The 14,309-nt window shown below is 40.1% G+C and overlaps 1 protein-coding gene across 1 annotated transcript in view; it reads left to right on the plus strand.

The window, feature by feature from the left end:
• The window catches only part of snx17 (sorting nexin 17), a 33,747-nt gene extending 19,438 nt beyond the window's left edge, over positions 1–14,309 (plus strand). The window contains exons 7-15 of the mRNA XM_037751667.1: positions 1,420–1,507; positions 5,208–5,277; positions 5,942–6,034; positions 6,296–6,499; positions 10,586–10,714; positions 10,880–10,957; positions 11,775–11,849; positions 11,939–11,980; positions 12,154–14,309. Coding sequence (XP_037607595.1) covers positions 1,420–1,507; positions 5,208–5,277; positions 5,942–6,034; positions 6,296–6,499; positions 10,586–10,714; positions 10,880–10,957; positions 11,775–11,849; positions 11,939–11,980; positions 12,154–12,273 — 899 coding nt within the window. The 3' untranslated portion in view covers positions 12,274–14,309. The remainder of the gene's footprint in view (positions 1–1,419; positions 1,508–5,207; positions 5,278–5,941; positions 6,035–6,295; positions 6,500–10,585; positions 10,715–10,879; positions 10,958–11,774; positions 11,850–11,938; positions 11,981–12,153) is intronic.

The following is a 14,309-nucleotide window of genomic DNA, read 5'->3' on the forward strand; positions in this document are numbered from 1 at the left end:
ATCGTCATGACGACGTTTACTGCTGGAGAGTGTTGTGTGTAGTTGCTGCCGAGTTCACGCATTAACATTACACCGGAGAATTTGCTATTAGCTCCTAAATCCCAGATACAGTGTAGTAGTGTGTAGTTTTCTCTAGTACACAATTAGTGTCAGAGTCTGAAATAATAACTGTCTGAGCCGTGTCTACCTCGGTTTTGTGCTGGACCAATCACAAGAGATGTGACATTAATTCAATGCGACAACGGGAGCCTACCGAGCGAGTAGGGCCCGGTCTTAAGTGAGTTGATTAAATGTTATTTTGTTATCGGCAATCGCTCCGGACATCTGACCTTAAATAAAAATCAGAATTGGACCTTTGAATAATAAGTTTGAAAACCCCTGACTCAGAACCTTTTTACTTAAAAGTAACTGTGTGAAAGCAAATTATAGTATAATATTTGCGTCTGCATTTGTTGTCACAAGAATTACCCCAGTGTCACAGGCATAAAGCTTTCCACATCAAGATATTTCAGTTTCCCAATCCCATTTTTCCCTGTCGGGTCAAATCCCCCCCTCAGTCCCAAAGGTTCTCTCCTTTCGTCTCCCACCTGCCAAATGCTCCCCCAATCCTCACGCCAAATCCATTCCAGGCTGAAAATAAGTGCCAGGTGATCTTGGAGGAATCTGTAAATATTGCAGGCGTGTTGTGTATTCTTGGCGCAGTTTTAAGTCTGAAACTCTGAGTTGGTATGAAAGAGAAGGGCCATGTGTTGAATACGACTCGACTACCAGAATAAATCCGGCACAGCAGGCCGCGGATCAAACAAAACTGCTGGTGGGTGTATTGACATAACAGGATAGCTAGAAGAATTCAATTCCTCTCTGACAGGCAGCAAGTTTCCAGACGTCTGTGTGTAAATCAATGCGTGCTGTTAAATATGCAAAGACGTGTCAAGAAGGTGGTTTGAAATAGCAGTACCAGTCTTCTTATCTGTATTCTAGGGATATTTTGCAGTTTCCAGCTGACAATTTAGTTCGCCTAATGTACACAGCATCTCTGCCCATAAACATACTTTTACAAACCTAATGGCAAACTAAAGCACTGTTTAGTCATCAGCCTTGTAGTGTTGTGCTCATTTAGTGATGCCTGGAAACAGCAGCAGCCTCAGTAAGCACCTGAGATCTCCTTCACTCTCCTTAGGGAACGGGTCGCAGTGAAACAGCTGCAGATTAGGGACAAACACACACACACATAGAGCTCATTATCTTTTTTTTTTATTTGAATACTCATACAGAAAAAGTTTTACCCTGCCTGCTGGGACCTCTCCAGATGGAGTTCTCCCATCCCTCATTGTTTGTTGTTACCATCATTATCCAAATGTCCTTGGGAGTTACTTTCCTTACTCTCTCTCTGTGTTTTTTTGTGTGTGTCTCTTTCAGTTGTGCGGAAGCTGCAGGAGTTTGAGCTGCCGTATGTATCCATTACCAGCTTGCGGAGCTCTGAATTTCACATACTCCTACGGAAAAGGTACCCACCACCTGCTCACTTCTTTCAATTTGATCATGTTTTTTCCCAAAGTGCTCTTCTCCACATGTAATTATAGCTGTGATTCATCGGCCAGAGTGTTCATGTGCTATTTATCTAATCCTGTAAAGAAGCAGGTCAGATATTTCTGTTTCGGTAAGCAGTACATTAACAACACGTGCTGTACTTTTGTGTAATTTTAAATCAGTCAACCAGTAAGACTTTTTTTTCTTTTTTCATTCTGGGTGTTGCTCATTTCATTCCTTATCGGCAGCGAGGCACTTGTTCTTAATGTCTCAGAGCAGAATTTGGCCCAACTCTGGGCTGCTTATCTGACTTCACCATCTTCTACAAAGTGGCAGTTAATTTGGAAAAGAGACCTGAGTCATTTGTTTTACAATTTATTTGGGCGGTTATCACGACTAGACGGGTGGTCCATTTGATTGGCATTGCAGCGTTGTCAAGAACGGCGGTATGGCTACTTGCACCCACCAAGTGGGAAGTTGATTGGATGAACAGTTCTCAAGATATGCGAAGGGCAGTCATACATACACAGACAGAAAGACAGAGATTGCTTACTTTATAGTTAGATGATGCTGCTACAGCGCCACCTATTGGCCCAATGGCGCCAAATTTGTCATGGTCACTCAGACATCATATCTCCATGTTGTTGCAATAGCAGCATTCAGGAGATGCAGTATGACATTTATTGTAATATAAGCCCTTCCCACAGCATTTGAGGGGCAATTATAGCAAAACTGTATGGAACATTAAAAATCCAAAAAAGTAACTATTTCCAGCTCGGTCCAGTGATGTTCTGTACCACATTTGGTGACAATGTGTAGGAGGAGTTACAAAAAATACACCCATCAAGTGTGAAGCAGATCTAGGGCTGATCTGAATGCTTTGAAGCTTCAAAGCTTCGACCGTTGCCATGGTATTCGACCTTTTTTTTTTTGTTTTTGCTTTTGTTTACAGTATGTATATTATAGTAATGTTTTAATCCCAAAATAGCTAATGAAATAAGGAATAATCCAAAAACAATATTCATAGTCAACATTCGGATATCACTGTTTGTTGTGTGTAGAGCAATGAAACGGTGGAATTTATCTTGCTATAGATTTGAGGTCATATCGTTCAGCCCTACTGCTCTTTTTTTAGTTAAAGCATCTTCAGCTTTGGCCACTGAGAATTGGACACTCTTGAATCAGACAGGTCATTTACTCTCATTATATTTAAACTTGTCTTCAATGATCATTGATAGATAACAGCTTATTTATTTTTTCAGATAAGACGTTATATGAATGAACAGCCTCAAAAATCCCCATGCAATTGGACCACCACGTCTCTGATATAGTCTTATCTTAACATAATTTGAACATAGGAAAATTCACAAAGAAATGTTGACTGTTGTATTGGATTGTTTGGATGCTCAGTGTTGGGAATTTATTTGAAGATGGTTGGCATTGGAGGGAGGAAGGTGGGTGGCATGAGAACTGTTTAAAACTAAAAACCCTTGTTTTGACACACAAAGCATCCCCAGCTGAATGAAGAAAAACATTTCCCTTAAACTTAAGTATAAAACTAACCAAGTAACTGCCCCTCCAGCAGCAGAGCATGCATGGTGCTTTTGAACAATCTTTCCTTTGGCTTTACAGGAAAAAAAAGTCCTCTGGTTCTGGTCTATTTCTGGTTCATTTATACTTTTTGAAAACAGTTTAAAGTTGCAGATAAAAATGCACAACATTGCCTCTTATGAGAGGGAAGAGGTCAGGGCTGCGTGTTCAGGGAAATCTGTCATTAAGAACTCCATGTCACACAAAGAACAGAAGTATGAAAAATCTTCCTGTGTGGCAGCAAATATGTATGTTTGGTTGGTTTGGGTATGCACGGAAAACAAAGATGTTGCTTCCCCACCAAGCCTGAAGTTAGCGACTGCTCCCCTTTTTCTCCAACACAACATTTTTCTACTTCCTCTATGTGTCTGTTCTTTCGTCACCCTGCCTCCCGCTGACTGAGGTACACAGGATGTTTACTTTCTTTCTGCCTCAAGGAAAGTCTTAGTACTCCTGACCTACTTTCTCTGTGGAGTGTAGAGCAGCGGGGAAAGAATGAATGTAGAACTAACAAGTGGAGGTGGAGGAAAAACAGACCCCCAGTGTATGAGATCCAGGGGAGGATCAGGTCAAAATGAATTGGAAAGCTCTTTTTTGGCTAAATGTGCAGGCTAAAAATGGAGGAAAATGTTTGTCTCTGTCCAGTGAAAACATTGAATTTACATAATTTCAACCTTTTTTGTGTTAGATTTCTCCAAAGTATTCATTAAATCGAAACAGGAATGTGAATAGTAGTGGAGATTTTTGTAGGTCAGCAGCAACATGCACGTATATATTTATAGTTAAAAAACAAAGACCATATGTCTGTCTCAGCAGGGGCTTTCAGTGCAATTTTAGTTGAAAGTAAAGCAGCAAAATAAAAGCGCTCATCTCCCACACACATCTTCCTCTACTCCATTCCTTCCCAGATCCTTTCACTATCCCTCCATCTTCTTTCTCCCTTGTTACCTGCTTTGAATTGCTGATGTGGGCAGGCAGCATGCTTCACATCTGCTTGAACAACTTCGTCATCCAGCACCCCTTGTCTCAGGCAATTACAACATGTTAAATTTCACGCCTGCAGTAGAGTAGAGTTGCATGAATGCAATGCGATTCTTGCCGAAGAACATACGTGGTTAAAAATTCAGTGGGCTAAGATACAAACACACTTGGAAGTGAAATATCTTAAATTGCACACTGAGAAAATATAACCTAAATCTTTTTTCATTGGTTGGCTGGCCGTGATCTTTTGGCCCCAAATCTGATTGTTTTTTTTGTAATCAGATTTGGGCCATTTTTCTATGTGGTCCCAGATCTGATCCCTCTCCATTAATTGAATTCTTGCATTTTTTTTTTTTTATGTTACGCTCTATTCCTCAGGCTGCCCTCCGGCACCCACACATCTTTATGAACTGAAGTACCAGCAATAGCCTCTAATACAACTACAGTGCTGCCTTACAAACTCTGTACTGACTCACTCACATCCCCTTCAGAAGACCAACTGTCCTTCAACCTCTTCAGGAAATAACAATGACATTAAGTCGAGGAATTTAGTCTACAAGTCTCTCTCATTTCACCGATTTGGCAAAGTATTAATTCATGTGTATATTTGATATCATTTTTTATCAAAGTTGATTATATATTATATAACAAAAATTGTGATTTTGAATTTTTATTGAAGGTGCTAAATTTGATATCATTACGTACGAAAGTATGGCTATACTAAACACCTGTGGCATCTGATGAAAATAAATGTGGTGGTGGTGGCATTTTACACAACTGAATGCTTCTGTTCACATGATGGGTATCACATGAAGTAGAAAAAAAAAGGTATCAAATAAAGTACTCTATTGGTATCGGTATCACTTTAAGGGTACTTGTATTGGTGCTGGTATTGTAATTTTTTAAACAATAACCAGCTCTAGTTGCTTGGTATTCAGACCGAGTCATTGGTCGATACTATTCTTTGTAGAAAATGGCCAAATATGTCAGGCTTTCTAAGTCTCTTCAAGTCATTCAAACAAATCGGTAACAGTGCCACTTTGTGAATTGTAACTCATGTTTGGATATAGATGTGTAAAGAGTGACTGTGCCTTTTCTTCCTGCAGCTACTGGGACATGGCGTACGACGGTGATGTCATGGAGAACAGAGTTGGCCTGAACTTGCTATACGCCCAGGTAAGAGGTTTCATTACGTAGGTAAACCAGACGCTGACGTTTATTTTCATCTGCAACAGGGGTCTTAAGACAAAACAAAAAACTTTTTAAAATTAAATATCCCTTTTTAAATGTGGAACCAAACAGAAAATCCAAATTAGACGTGATTTGGTTTTGTTTCTATTGTTTTATTGAGCTTCTCCTGGTGCCAGCATCGCACCAAGAAAAACTGAATCAAGCACTGCTTGATCATCCCTGGGCTGCCAAATGCTTTTGTCCGTCCCCTGGGCTCCTCCATTATCTGATTGCGATGTCAGCTTGTTTTGACTTTGCAACACCTTGAATCCTGTACCATTTTGTGTTCCTGTCTGATCCTATTAATAGCGGATTCCCTTTGCTGCGACAGCTGTGATCTGTTGTCTTAAGCATTTTTCGGGGCTGCAAGTTTGATTAAAATCTGGAACTGCTGAGTGGTGTTGCCTCTGTGTAGCAGAGGAAATCAAAGAAAAATAAATGGTGTTTGCAAGCATGTTTCTGTGTAATTGTTTGCTGACCTGCAATGTTTCCCTTAAAAGCTTAGGGTGGGATTTCTCTCACATTCCCCAAAGGAAACACTCAAAAACCTGCTCTGTTTTGTGCATCTGTGCAGAAAGATGAACTTCAGTTCTTGTTTTTGCTTCACCAGACAGTGTCTGACATTGAGCGAGGCTGGATACTCGTCAACAAAGACCAGCACCGGCAGCTCAAATCACTGCAGGAGAAAGGCTCCAAGAAAGAAGTAAGCAAAGGGCATCTCTTCTATATGAATCTGCCTCCCTTGAGTCCAGCTGTTACTCTGAAATGTCTTCGTCCAAGGATAAATCTGTAGACCGTAGAGAATACGGCCTCTAGTGCATTCTGTGATGCAATTAGCCCAGTTTTTCCCCTGATATGAATTTTTAATTACACCAATCCAGTTGAGAATTCAAGCTTATTTTCTCCAGGGATTAGATAAAGACAGAATTTCCTATAAAAGTATTTTTTTATGTTTTCCCCCCAGTTCATCCATCTAGGTCAGACTCTCAAATATTACGGCTACATCAAGTTTGACCCTTGTATCACCGACTTCCCCGAGAAGGGCTGCCAAGTCATCGTCAGCGCCGGCAACAACGAGCTCAACTTCCACGTCAAGCTGCCCAACGAGCAGATGAAGGAGGGAAGCTTCAAGGTCACGCGCATGAGGTGTTGGCGAGTCACGTCTTCTGTAAGTGGAACTGTGTGTGACAGAGTGAGGATGAGTGAATTCACCTTCAAGCATGCTTGTACCTCCGAAGCTATGAAATAATCAAATTGGAATCGCTCCACGTTACTGGGAGACGATGAGCTGGCAGAGTAGAGACGCAGCAGCTTTGGCTGGAGTCCATCTCAAACCAACGAGGGCTCCTGCGCTTCCAAACGTCGCCTGTTTACAAAGCTCATCCCACCGCTGCACCAGAAACAAATGTCTTTAGTGTTGCCAAGCATTCGTTTTTACTCCTACTGCTCTCTAAAAGTGCTGACCTCCACACCATTCATCTTCATCAGTCCAATTACCCAAACACGCAGCCCGCACAAGGATAGTGCTATATTGATCCTCCAGCATCACATATAGAGCAGCATCCTTTATTCGAACTGATAATAGTCTATTGGCGAGAAGGGAATCTGATGGCATGCAGCATGAGGAAGCACATACACAGTATACATCCGCACAGTGCCGCTAACAAGAAATGAATAGACTTTTATAAAATAACACCTTGGAGACTTTTGGAGAAAGGAGAAAAGAGCAAAGGTGCTGTTTCACACAACAAAGGCCACATGTTTGAGGCATTAGGCTACTGTTTAGACTGTCACCTAGTAACTCTGTTGATTAGTAAACATGAGACGCTGTCGGGATCTGTCAGACTCGGCTCAGCAGATGACAGTGATTGATTGAACGGGCCTACTACATCGGAGGTTAGATTCTCAGTAATTAATGGGGAGAAAAAAAATCTTTTTTTGTCATTTCCCAGGAAATGTTGGAGGCAGACGCCTCAATCAGTCAGTCAGCTGGGCATTTGTGTAGAAAAACAATTTGCCATTCAGAAGGGCAAAAACTGATGAGATTTAAAATGAATGTTAAAACAATAGCATGTGGAATAACAAAAAATGTAAAATAAATGACTATTAAAGGGACATTTCAACAATTTTAGACATTTTTAGATCGGTTGACTCATTGTGGGGAGTACTTATCTCGTACGGCAGCCGGATACTCGTGTCATCACAGGAAAATCCTTCTTGTCAGGCTTCAAGTAATGCGTTTGAGTCTGAACCACTGTGCTACGGACCAATCGGCATCCTGTGAGGAGCCACTGGCAGCTACGAGCGTAGCTTAGGTGTGTGTGACGCGCCACAGAGAGGCGACTATTTGATCTAAACCGCAATGGCAGCTCCTGAAGTGGTTAGCATAGATGCTGCAATAGCATCAGTTATATCAGGACTGGAGAGTATTACTTAAGAAGAGCAAAGAAAGGCACTGAAGATGTTTTTGCTCTTCCCCCAACTGGCAAGAGTTTGATTGACAGATGGTTCATCCAATCACCTGCCAAGTGTTTTTTGAAAGTGCCTGCACTTTTCCAAACAGTCTCCAATTACGGCTTCTCAGATGGTTGTGTGTAACAAACCATCTGGCGGGTCAGATCAGGGGAGTACTACTCTGTTAAAAGTGTTTTTATAATGCCTTCTGTGGTTAAAATATTTTTAACACAAAGTCAGTGTTAGAAACTGGTGGTGTGGGATTTCAAGGAGGTGTCTAATGAAGATTCAGATCCAGTTGCGTTATGGGAAATGTAGTATCCAGTGGTTTGTAAGCTTGACCTACTAGAGACTAAAAGTCAGGTCTCTAAGGCTACATCCACGCTAATACTTTTTTGATTTAAACAGCATAACTTTTGCTACATTTATGCCTTGCGTCCGCACTACTCCCGCATTTTTGAGCCCCTAAAACGGAGACGTTTGAAAACGCTGCTGACCCCGTTTTAGTTTTAAAACTCCGGGGTTGCATTTTAGTCTGGACAGACAAAAACGCAGACCTTTGGTAACGATGACGCAGACACCGACGTTCGCTTCTCGATTGGGTCTTATCAGTCATGACGTGTCCTTCCCTGATTCGTCACGCCCCATCACGTGAACCTTTTTCCAGAAATAAACAAACTAATCACCCTTGACCACCAGCGGTTAATTCAACATGGATAATGAGTTACAAGCGTTGCTGACCTTGTTGTCTATGCCAGCAGCTGTTGTGCAGTTAAAATTGTCATTTTATAATGCTACTACTGCCTACATGCGCAGGAGGCAAGTTATTATTTGAGCGCTTCGCATCAATTCCCGTGTCCAAACGCTGCTTCCTGCTTACACCGGCACGTGAATGCTCAGTGTACATGAATGGTTGAGATATGCGTTTTGCCCTAAATGCCGCTTGTGTGGACGGAGATCGTACAACGGCGTTAGTGTGGATGTAGCCTAATAAGTACCCCAACTTTATGGAAGTGCAATACTAAATCACTGGAGGACCCCTTTTAAAAAAGTAATTTTTCAAATTGACAGACTACATTTAACTTTCCGATTGCAGCTTTATTTTTGTTCAACTTGAAACTGTAGCTGGCAAGAAATCCAGAGCAAAATCCTCATCTCCAAAATAAAAGATCTCATCATAATTGTCACCCAGAATCAGCATAAATTCAACCCATCAATGCACCACTCAGTTGATCTGCCTTGCATCTGCATTTTTTTTTTTTTCCAGCATCCTCCCAGTCAGTCGTCTCGAAAAGAGACAGTTCCTCTGAAAGCTTGAACAATCTATTTTCACTTCTGTGAATAGCTGAGGAAAGCATTACATGCAGCTCTACCCACACATCATTTCAGCTAGCATTCGAAACATTTTCAGACTTAATTTAAATGGAGATGGGGGAAAACCGTTCACGTTTGTATTGCATTAGTGTTCAAGCAGCACAGTCATTATGTGTATCACAGAAACATTTTTTTTATGATTCTCCAAAAGTTAATTTGCACGGAGATCTGGACACATGGCAACACTTCTAAAATTAAAATGCATCTTGGCTCGTCTGATTACAGGCTGAGCCCCCGCGCTGTCCAGCGGGGTGGTTAATTCCTCAACTCATTCTCAGAGGTCAGAGTCATTTTAATGAGCCCTTTCCTTTCAGAACCAACTATTCAAAACATCTCATTTGGTGCAGCGCTGCAACCCCCCTCGTAGTTCGAATCTCAAAATCGCATCCGGAAGAACATGTATAAACAGTTGGCATGTGTGTGTAGGTGTGTTTTTGTCTGTATTTCTTCTTTAAGTTATCTTTAGTGTGTGTTAAAGCTAGTTTCTGGCCCAGAGGGAGTAGTCTCAGTGAAGAGCAAAGGCTCCATAAATGAGGAATGAGGGCTCGTCTCCAGGGAAAGCTGTGTGTGTGTGTGTCTCTGAGCTTCACACATTCTTGAAGGCTTTTGAAATTCTGTATTTGTACATATTTTCCTTCTTTCTTTGCACCCCGTGTTAATCTTTTAGCATTCGTCTTCTTAAGATTTTGGCTGCCTGTCATTGCTGATGACAGCAGCTTAAGAATGGCAGCTTAACAAGAAGAGATGGAGGATAGGAAATGTGATTTAGCTGCTTACATGACCCTCTCTAGTCATGGAGTAGAATAGCAAGCTTATCCTCTACTTAAGAATGCAAGTTGGATGTTGGTTAAGAAATATGGAAGTCTATTTATTTTCCATGCACTTTAAACACAAGAAGACATATTTAACTTGAATGTTAAAGGAGGAAAAAGTCCCCAATAGAGTGGTGCAGATAGGACGTATTTTTGTAGGCCAACCAGGAAGTTAGCATCGCACTGGTTCCCTCGACAAAAAGCCAATAGGATTTTCCCATTCGGTTTTGGATTATTGCAAAAAAAAAGCCTTTTTTAAGATACATAAAAGCGTCAAAATTCACGAGTAGGGTATTTATTGATGTATTTTATGTCATAGAACAAAACGTTAAAGTCTCTTAAGCGTATGTTAACCACAGACCTTATTTCAGGCATTAAACTAAGAACTCATTCAAAAAACCCGGTGACTTCCAGACGAGGGAACCGGAAGTGCTAAATTGCTCATTTCTGGGTTTTAGGACTCATTCCTGCAGCACTCCATAGAATAAACATAAATCTTAAGTGGTTGGTGATAAAAGTTCATACAGTTGTGATGTATTTATAGCATGATAATGATGATGATACAACCCAAACACCAAATCATAGCTCTCCATCTTTCTCCCTCGACTCTGCAGCAAGTCCCGATAGCCAACGGCACCACCACTCCCTGCAGCTCGTCCAAATGCGAGGTCAAATTGGAGCTGGCCTTCGAGTATCTGATGAGCAAGGACCGCCTCCAGTGGGTCACCATCACCAGTCAACAGGTAAGAAGAGCTGACAGGGTCAACAAGCATGAGGTTAAGTAGAAGCATTACATTGATGTGATTAGTATGGTCAGAGTATTTAGTTCCTGCAGTTCTTCTAAGTAAATGTGCACTTAATACTGTTTAATATTCCAGATTGTATTGACTTTCAGTTTGTGATTTCAGGCTATCATGATGAGTATCTGCCTTCAGTCTATGGTGGACGAACTAATGGTGAAGAAGTCAGGCGGCAGCATTAAGAAGGTTTGTGTTAAGAAAAATGACCCCATAGCTGTACATTATCCCGCTTATTACACGGCTACTTACTTAAGAAATCAATAATTAGTCCGACATCAGAACTGCGCCCATAGCAACGATCTGCTATAAATAAATAACAGACTGTAGGACGCCGTGATTGACCAATCAGAATTGAGTATTCAAGAAAGGGGTGTAATAAGAGACTATATCATATGCCCATTTAACACAATCAGTTACATTTATATCAACTCAGAAAAAGGTACTTAAATATAATTTGACAATTTTATTACTGGGCTCTTCCAGACATGAAATGAAAAACAATCTAATCTTCTTTTTTTTTTAATAAAAAATTATACAAAATAGACCTGTTGTTCGATATAAAGTGCCACATTTCTCATGTTTAAGGCAGTGGTCTATGTCTTTTATCAGTTAAGAATTTCAAAATAGGGCATATCTTAAAGATGATATGTATCAATGTTCAATTTGCATCAATATATTGGATTGTTGATCAATAAATCGATATATTGATCCAGATCGATGGATTGTTACACCTCTAATATTTAATACACAGATTATCAGAGAACGCTAACTCACCTTTCCAAAATTTGATATGACATTTTACATTATAAATACAGAGTATAACATCTTTTTAAGACAGTTTGGCATTTAAAATTCATGAGGTACAAAGTAAATTAATATATTATAAGCTACATGAACTCATTGGACTGAACACAAGTAAAGGCAAAGCAAAGCTTACAATTTAAATGATCCCTCCACAGTTGTTGTATCTTCACTTCTGCTGCTGTCCTCTGTCACATTTTAGATGCTGAGGAAACGACACAACGGCTCCATCCACCGGTCAGACAGTCAGCAAGCTGTGAAATCTCCCCCTCTACTGGTGAGAAATGGGATAATATGCACCTCAGTTTGAATTTGATTTGTGCAGATTTCAGGATAATTTGACTCTGCGTGTTGTTCTGTCTGCAGGACTCTCCTGACCCGAACCGTGAACAAATCGTCAAACTCTCGGTGAGTACATTTATGACTTTTATTTCTGTTCTAAATTATTGTGCTTCTAAAATAATTGTGTTCAAAATACGCAGCTGAATGATGGGGATATAATGTATTCCCAGAAGCTTAAATATATTCTAATGAATCAACTTCAGTCTAGCACTCAGTACACTATTGATTATTCCATTTAGACCAAGCTGAGCTCGGTGTCCCTCCGAGGAATCAGCGCCTCCAACTCAGCAAACGATATCAGCGGCAACGATTTCCATGGCAACTACGCTTTCGAGGGAATCGGGGATGACGACCTGTAACCCCTGATTCGCCTCTTCATTCCACTGTCAGCGACTGGGACGACAAAGATTACAAGCTGAGCTGAGCCGAGCCGAGCGGGCCACACACACGCCTCCGATTCTGCAAGATTGTAGCTTCTTCCTGGAGAAATCGCTGCCTTAAAGCTCTCATTTTAATCTTGTCCTTTTTCTTTTAAAAGCTCATCTTTGATTTGTATTTTAGTTACAATCATCATATTCAATTGTCCCTTTTGTTATTAAACTTGTGGCAACACACGATAAATCGCATGTAAAGCTACAGGTACACCAATAGGGATGCTTTTTTTTTTTTTTTTATGTTACTGATTCCTACTTCTGTTTCGTTCACATGGATTTCTGTTTCATCGACAGTACATGTGAAGCTTTTTAATGCAGTTAAATTCATGAGGTACAAAGTAAATTAATATATTATAAACTTACATGAAGAAAAACCTGCTAGATTCCTCCCCCTGGTGGCTGCATGTTCCTTTCCAACCCGAGAGCCAAATGTTTAGTTAGACCTGGCACTAGTGATAATACAGCAGAGCTGGACGTGGATAGTTCTCAAAAATGACCCAGAGTCCAGTGAATGTGTTGATCTCAAAACTGTAGATGATTCAGAGCTTATATGGATGATCAATGTTTGGCTTGGCTATATACCAAAATGTCATGTTTTTATACTGTTAGTGATCCTCTGTGTGTGTCATGCTGCTCATGTGCCAAGTGGGTAAATATCTCAGCAGGATACCAGCGGTGTTTTCAGCTTGAGGCACAGTCACTCATATACTGCCTTCAGAATTAGTCTGATGCCTTAACTTTTACTTTTTTCGCCTCGCGGGTCAACTCGTCATTTAACGTTGGTTGAAGCTTCAGATAAACGGCAGTGTCAGCCGGTGTTGCCTAGAATCTTGCAGAACTTGATCGATGGTCGAGTTGGCCGAGCTGCTTGCACTCGCTGAACCCATCATTTTTGCACAGTATTACAGGTGGAGATGAATGTTGGATTTGGAAGCTTGAGCATGACTTTAAAACATTGTGTGGAGATTATTTTTTTTTTCCCAAGGGGCTCTGTAAATCCATCTATGATTTTTTTTTTTTTTTTTTTTTTTTTTTTTTTTTTATTAAGAAAAACAATTTTTTAAAGGTTTCTCATAAATGCCAAATTATAGTTTACTAAAGCATTTTGCACAAAATAAACATAAAATTATGACAATGTCACTTTTTATATTATGTACATGCAATTAAGTATTCTGAACATTTACTAATATCTTTATCATCGATAGCTTATTGTAATCAAATAGATCAAATGTAATCTAAGCTGTATAGAACAAAAAGTTGAAATGGACTAACATTTATCATTGTTTACATAATGTTTAGGGGACTTTATTAGTTAAAGTGTTTACAAATTGTGCATCTGATTTTGTCTTTTTTGGCGAGTGATGGTGTTGTTGGGAGCATTCGTTGGGGCTTGAGTTCATTGTAATTTGTATGTACATTGTGCCAATCATCTCAGAGGATTTAGTCGAAAAAGGTGCTTTGGTGAAGTGGCTAATGTGATCACAATTGCTGGAGTGAATAAAGTTCATAAGGAGTAGGCAACAAAATGAACATATCCCGCTGTTTTATAAGACGTCATTCCTTTTTTTATTGCTGTTAAAGCGAAGCCTCTACATGTAAATTGATGCCAACCGATCAACAGCTTTACTCACTGGTAGCCACAACTGTAAAAAGAAATCTCAATATAAATGTTCTTTCACTGCTGTGCTGCTTCTCTGTCTTCAGTTGCATTTACAGTATGTGGACACCACTATTCATTTTTATTTTCTTCATTCCTGTCAATACACGGAAGGTCCGGGATGTTAATAAATGTGTAGGTGCCAAATTAAAGTGCATTCATCATCAGCATCACTTTTACAGAAAATGTACAAATGTCATGATTGCATTGACTTGATTCATTCCACTACTTTTCATTTTGATTTTAGTGGTAAAGGTCAGTGACAAACTGTCATGAAGCTAAAATAAACTCTGAAATTAGGTGA

The sequence above is a fragment of the Sebastes umbrosus genome, chromosome 18 (assembly GCF_015220745.1).
Source record: "Sebastes umbrosus isolate fSebUmb1 chromosome 18, fSebUmb1.pri, whole genome shotgun sequence".
NCBI lineage: Eukaryota > Metazoa > Chordata > Actinopteri > Perciformes > Sebastidae > Sebastes > Sebastes umbrosus.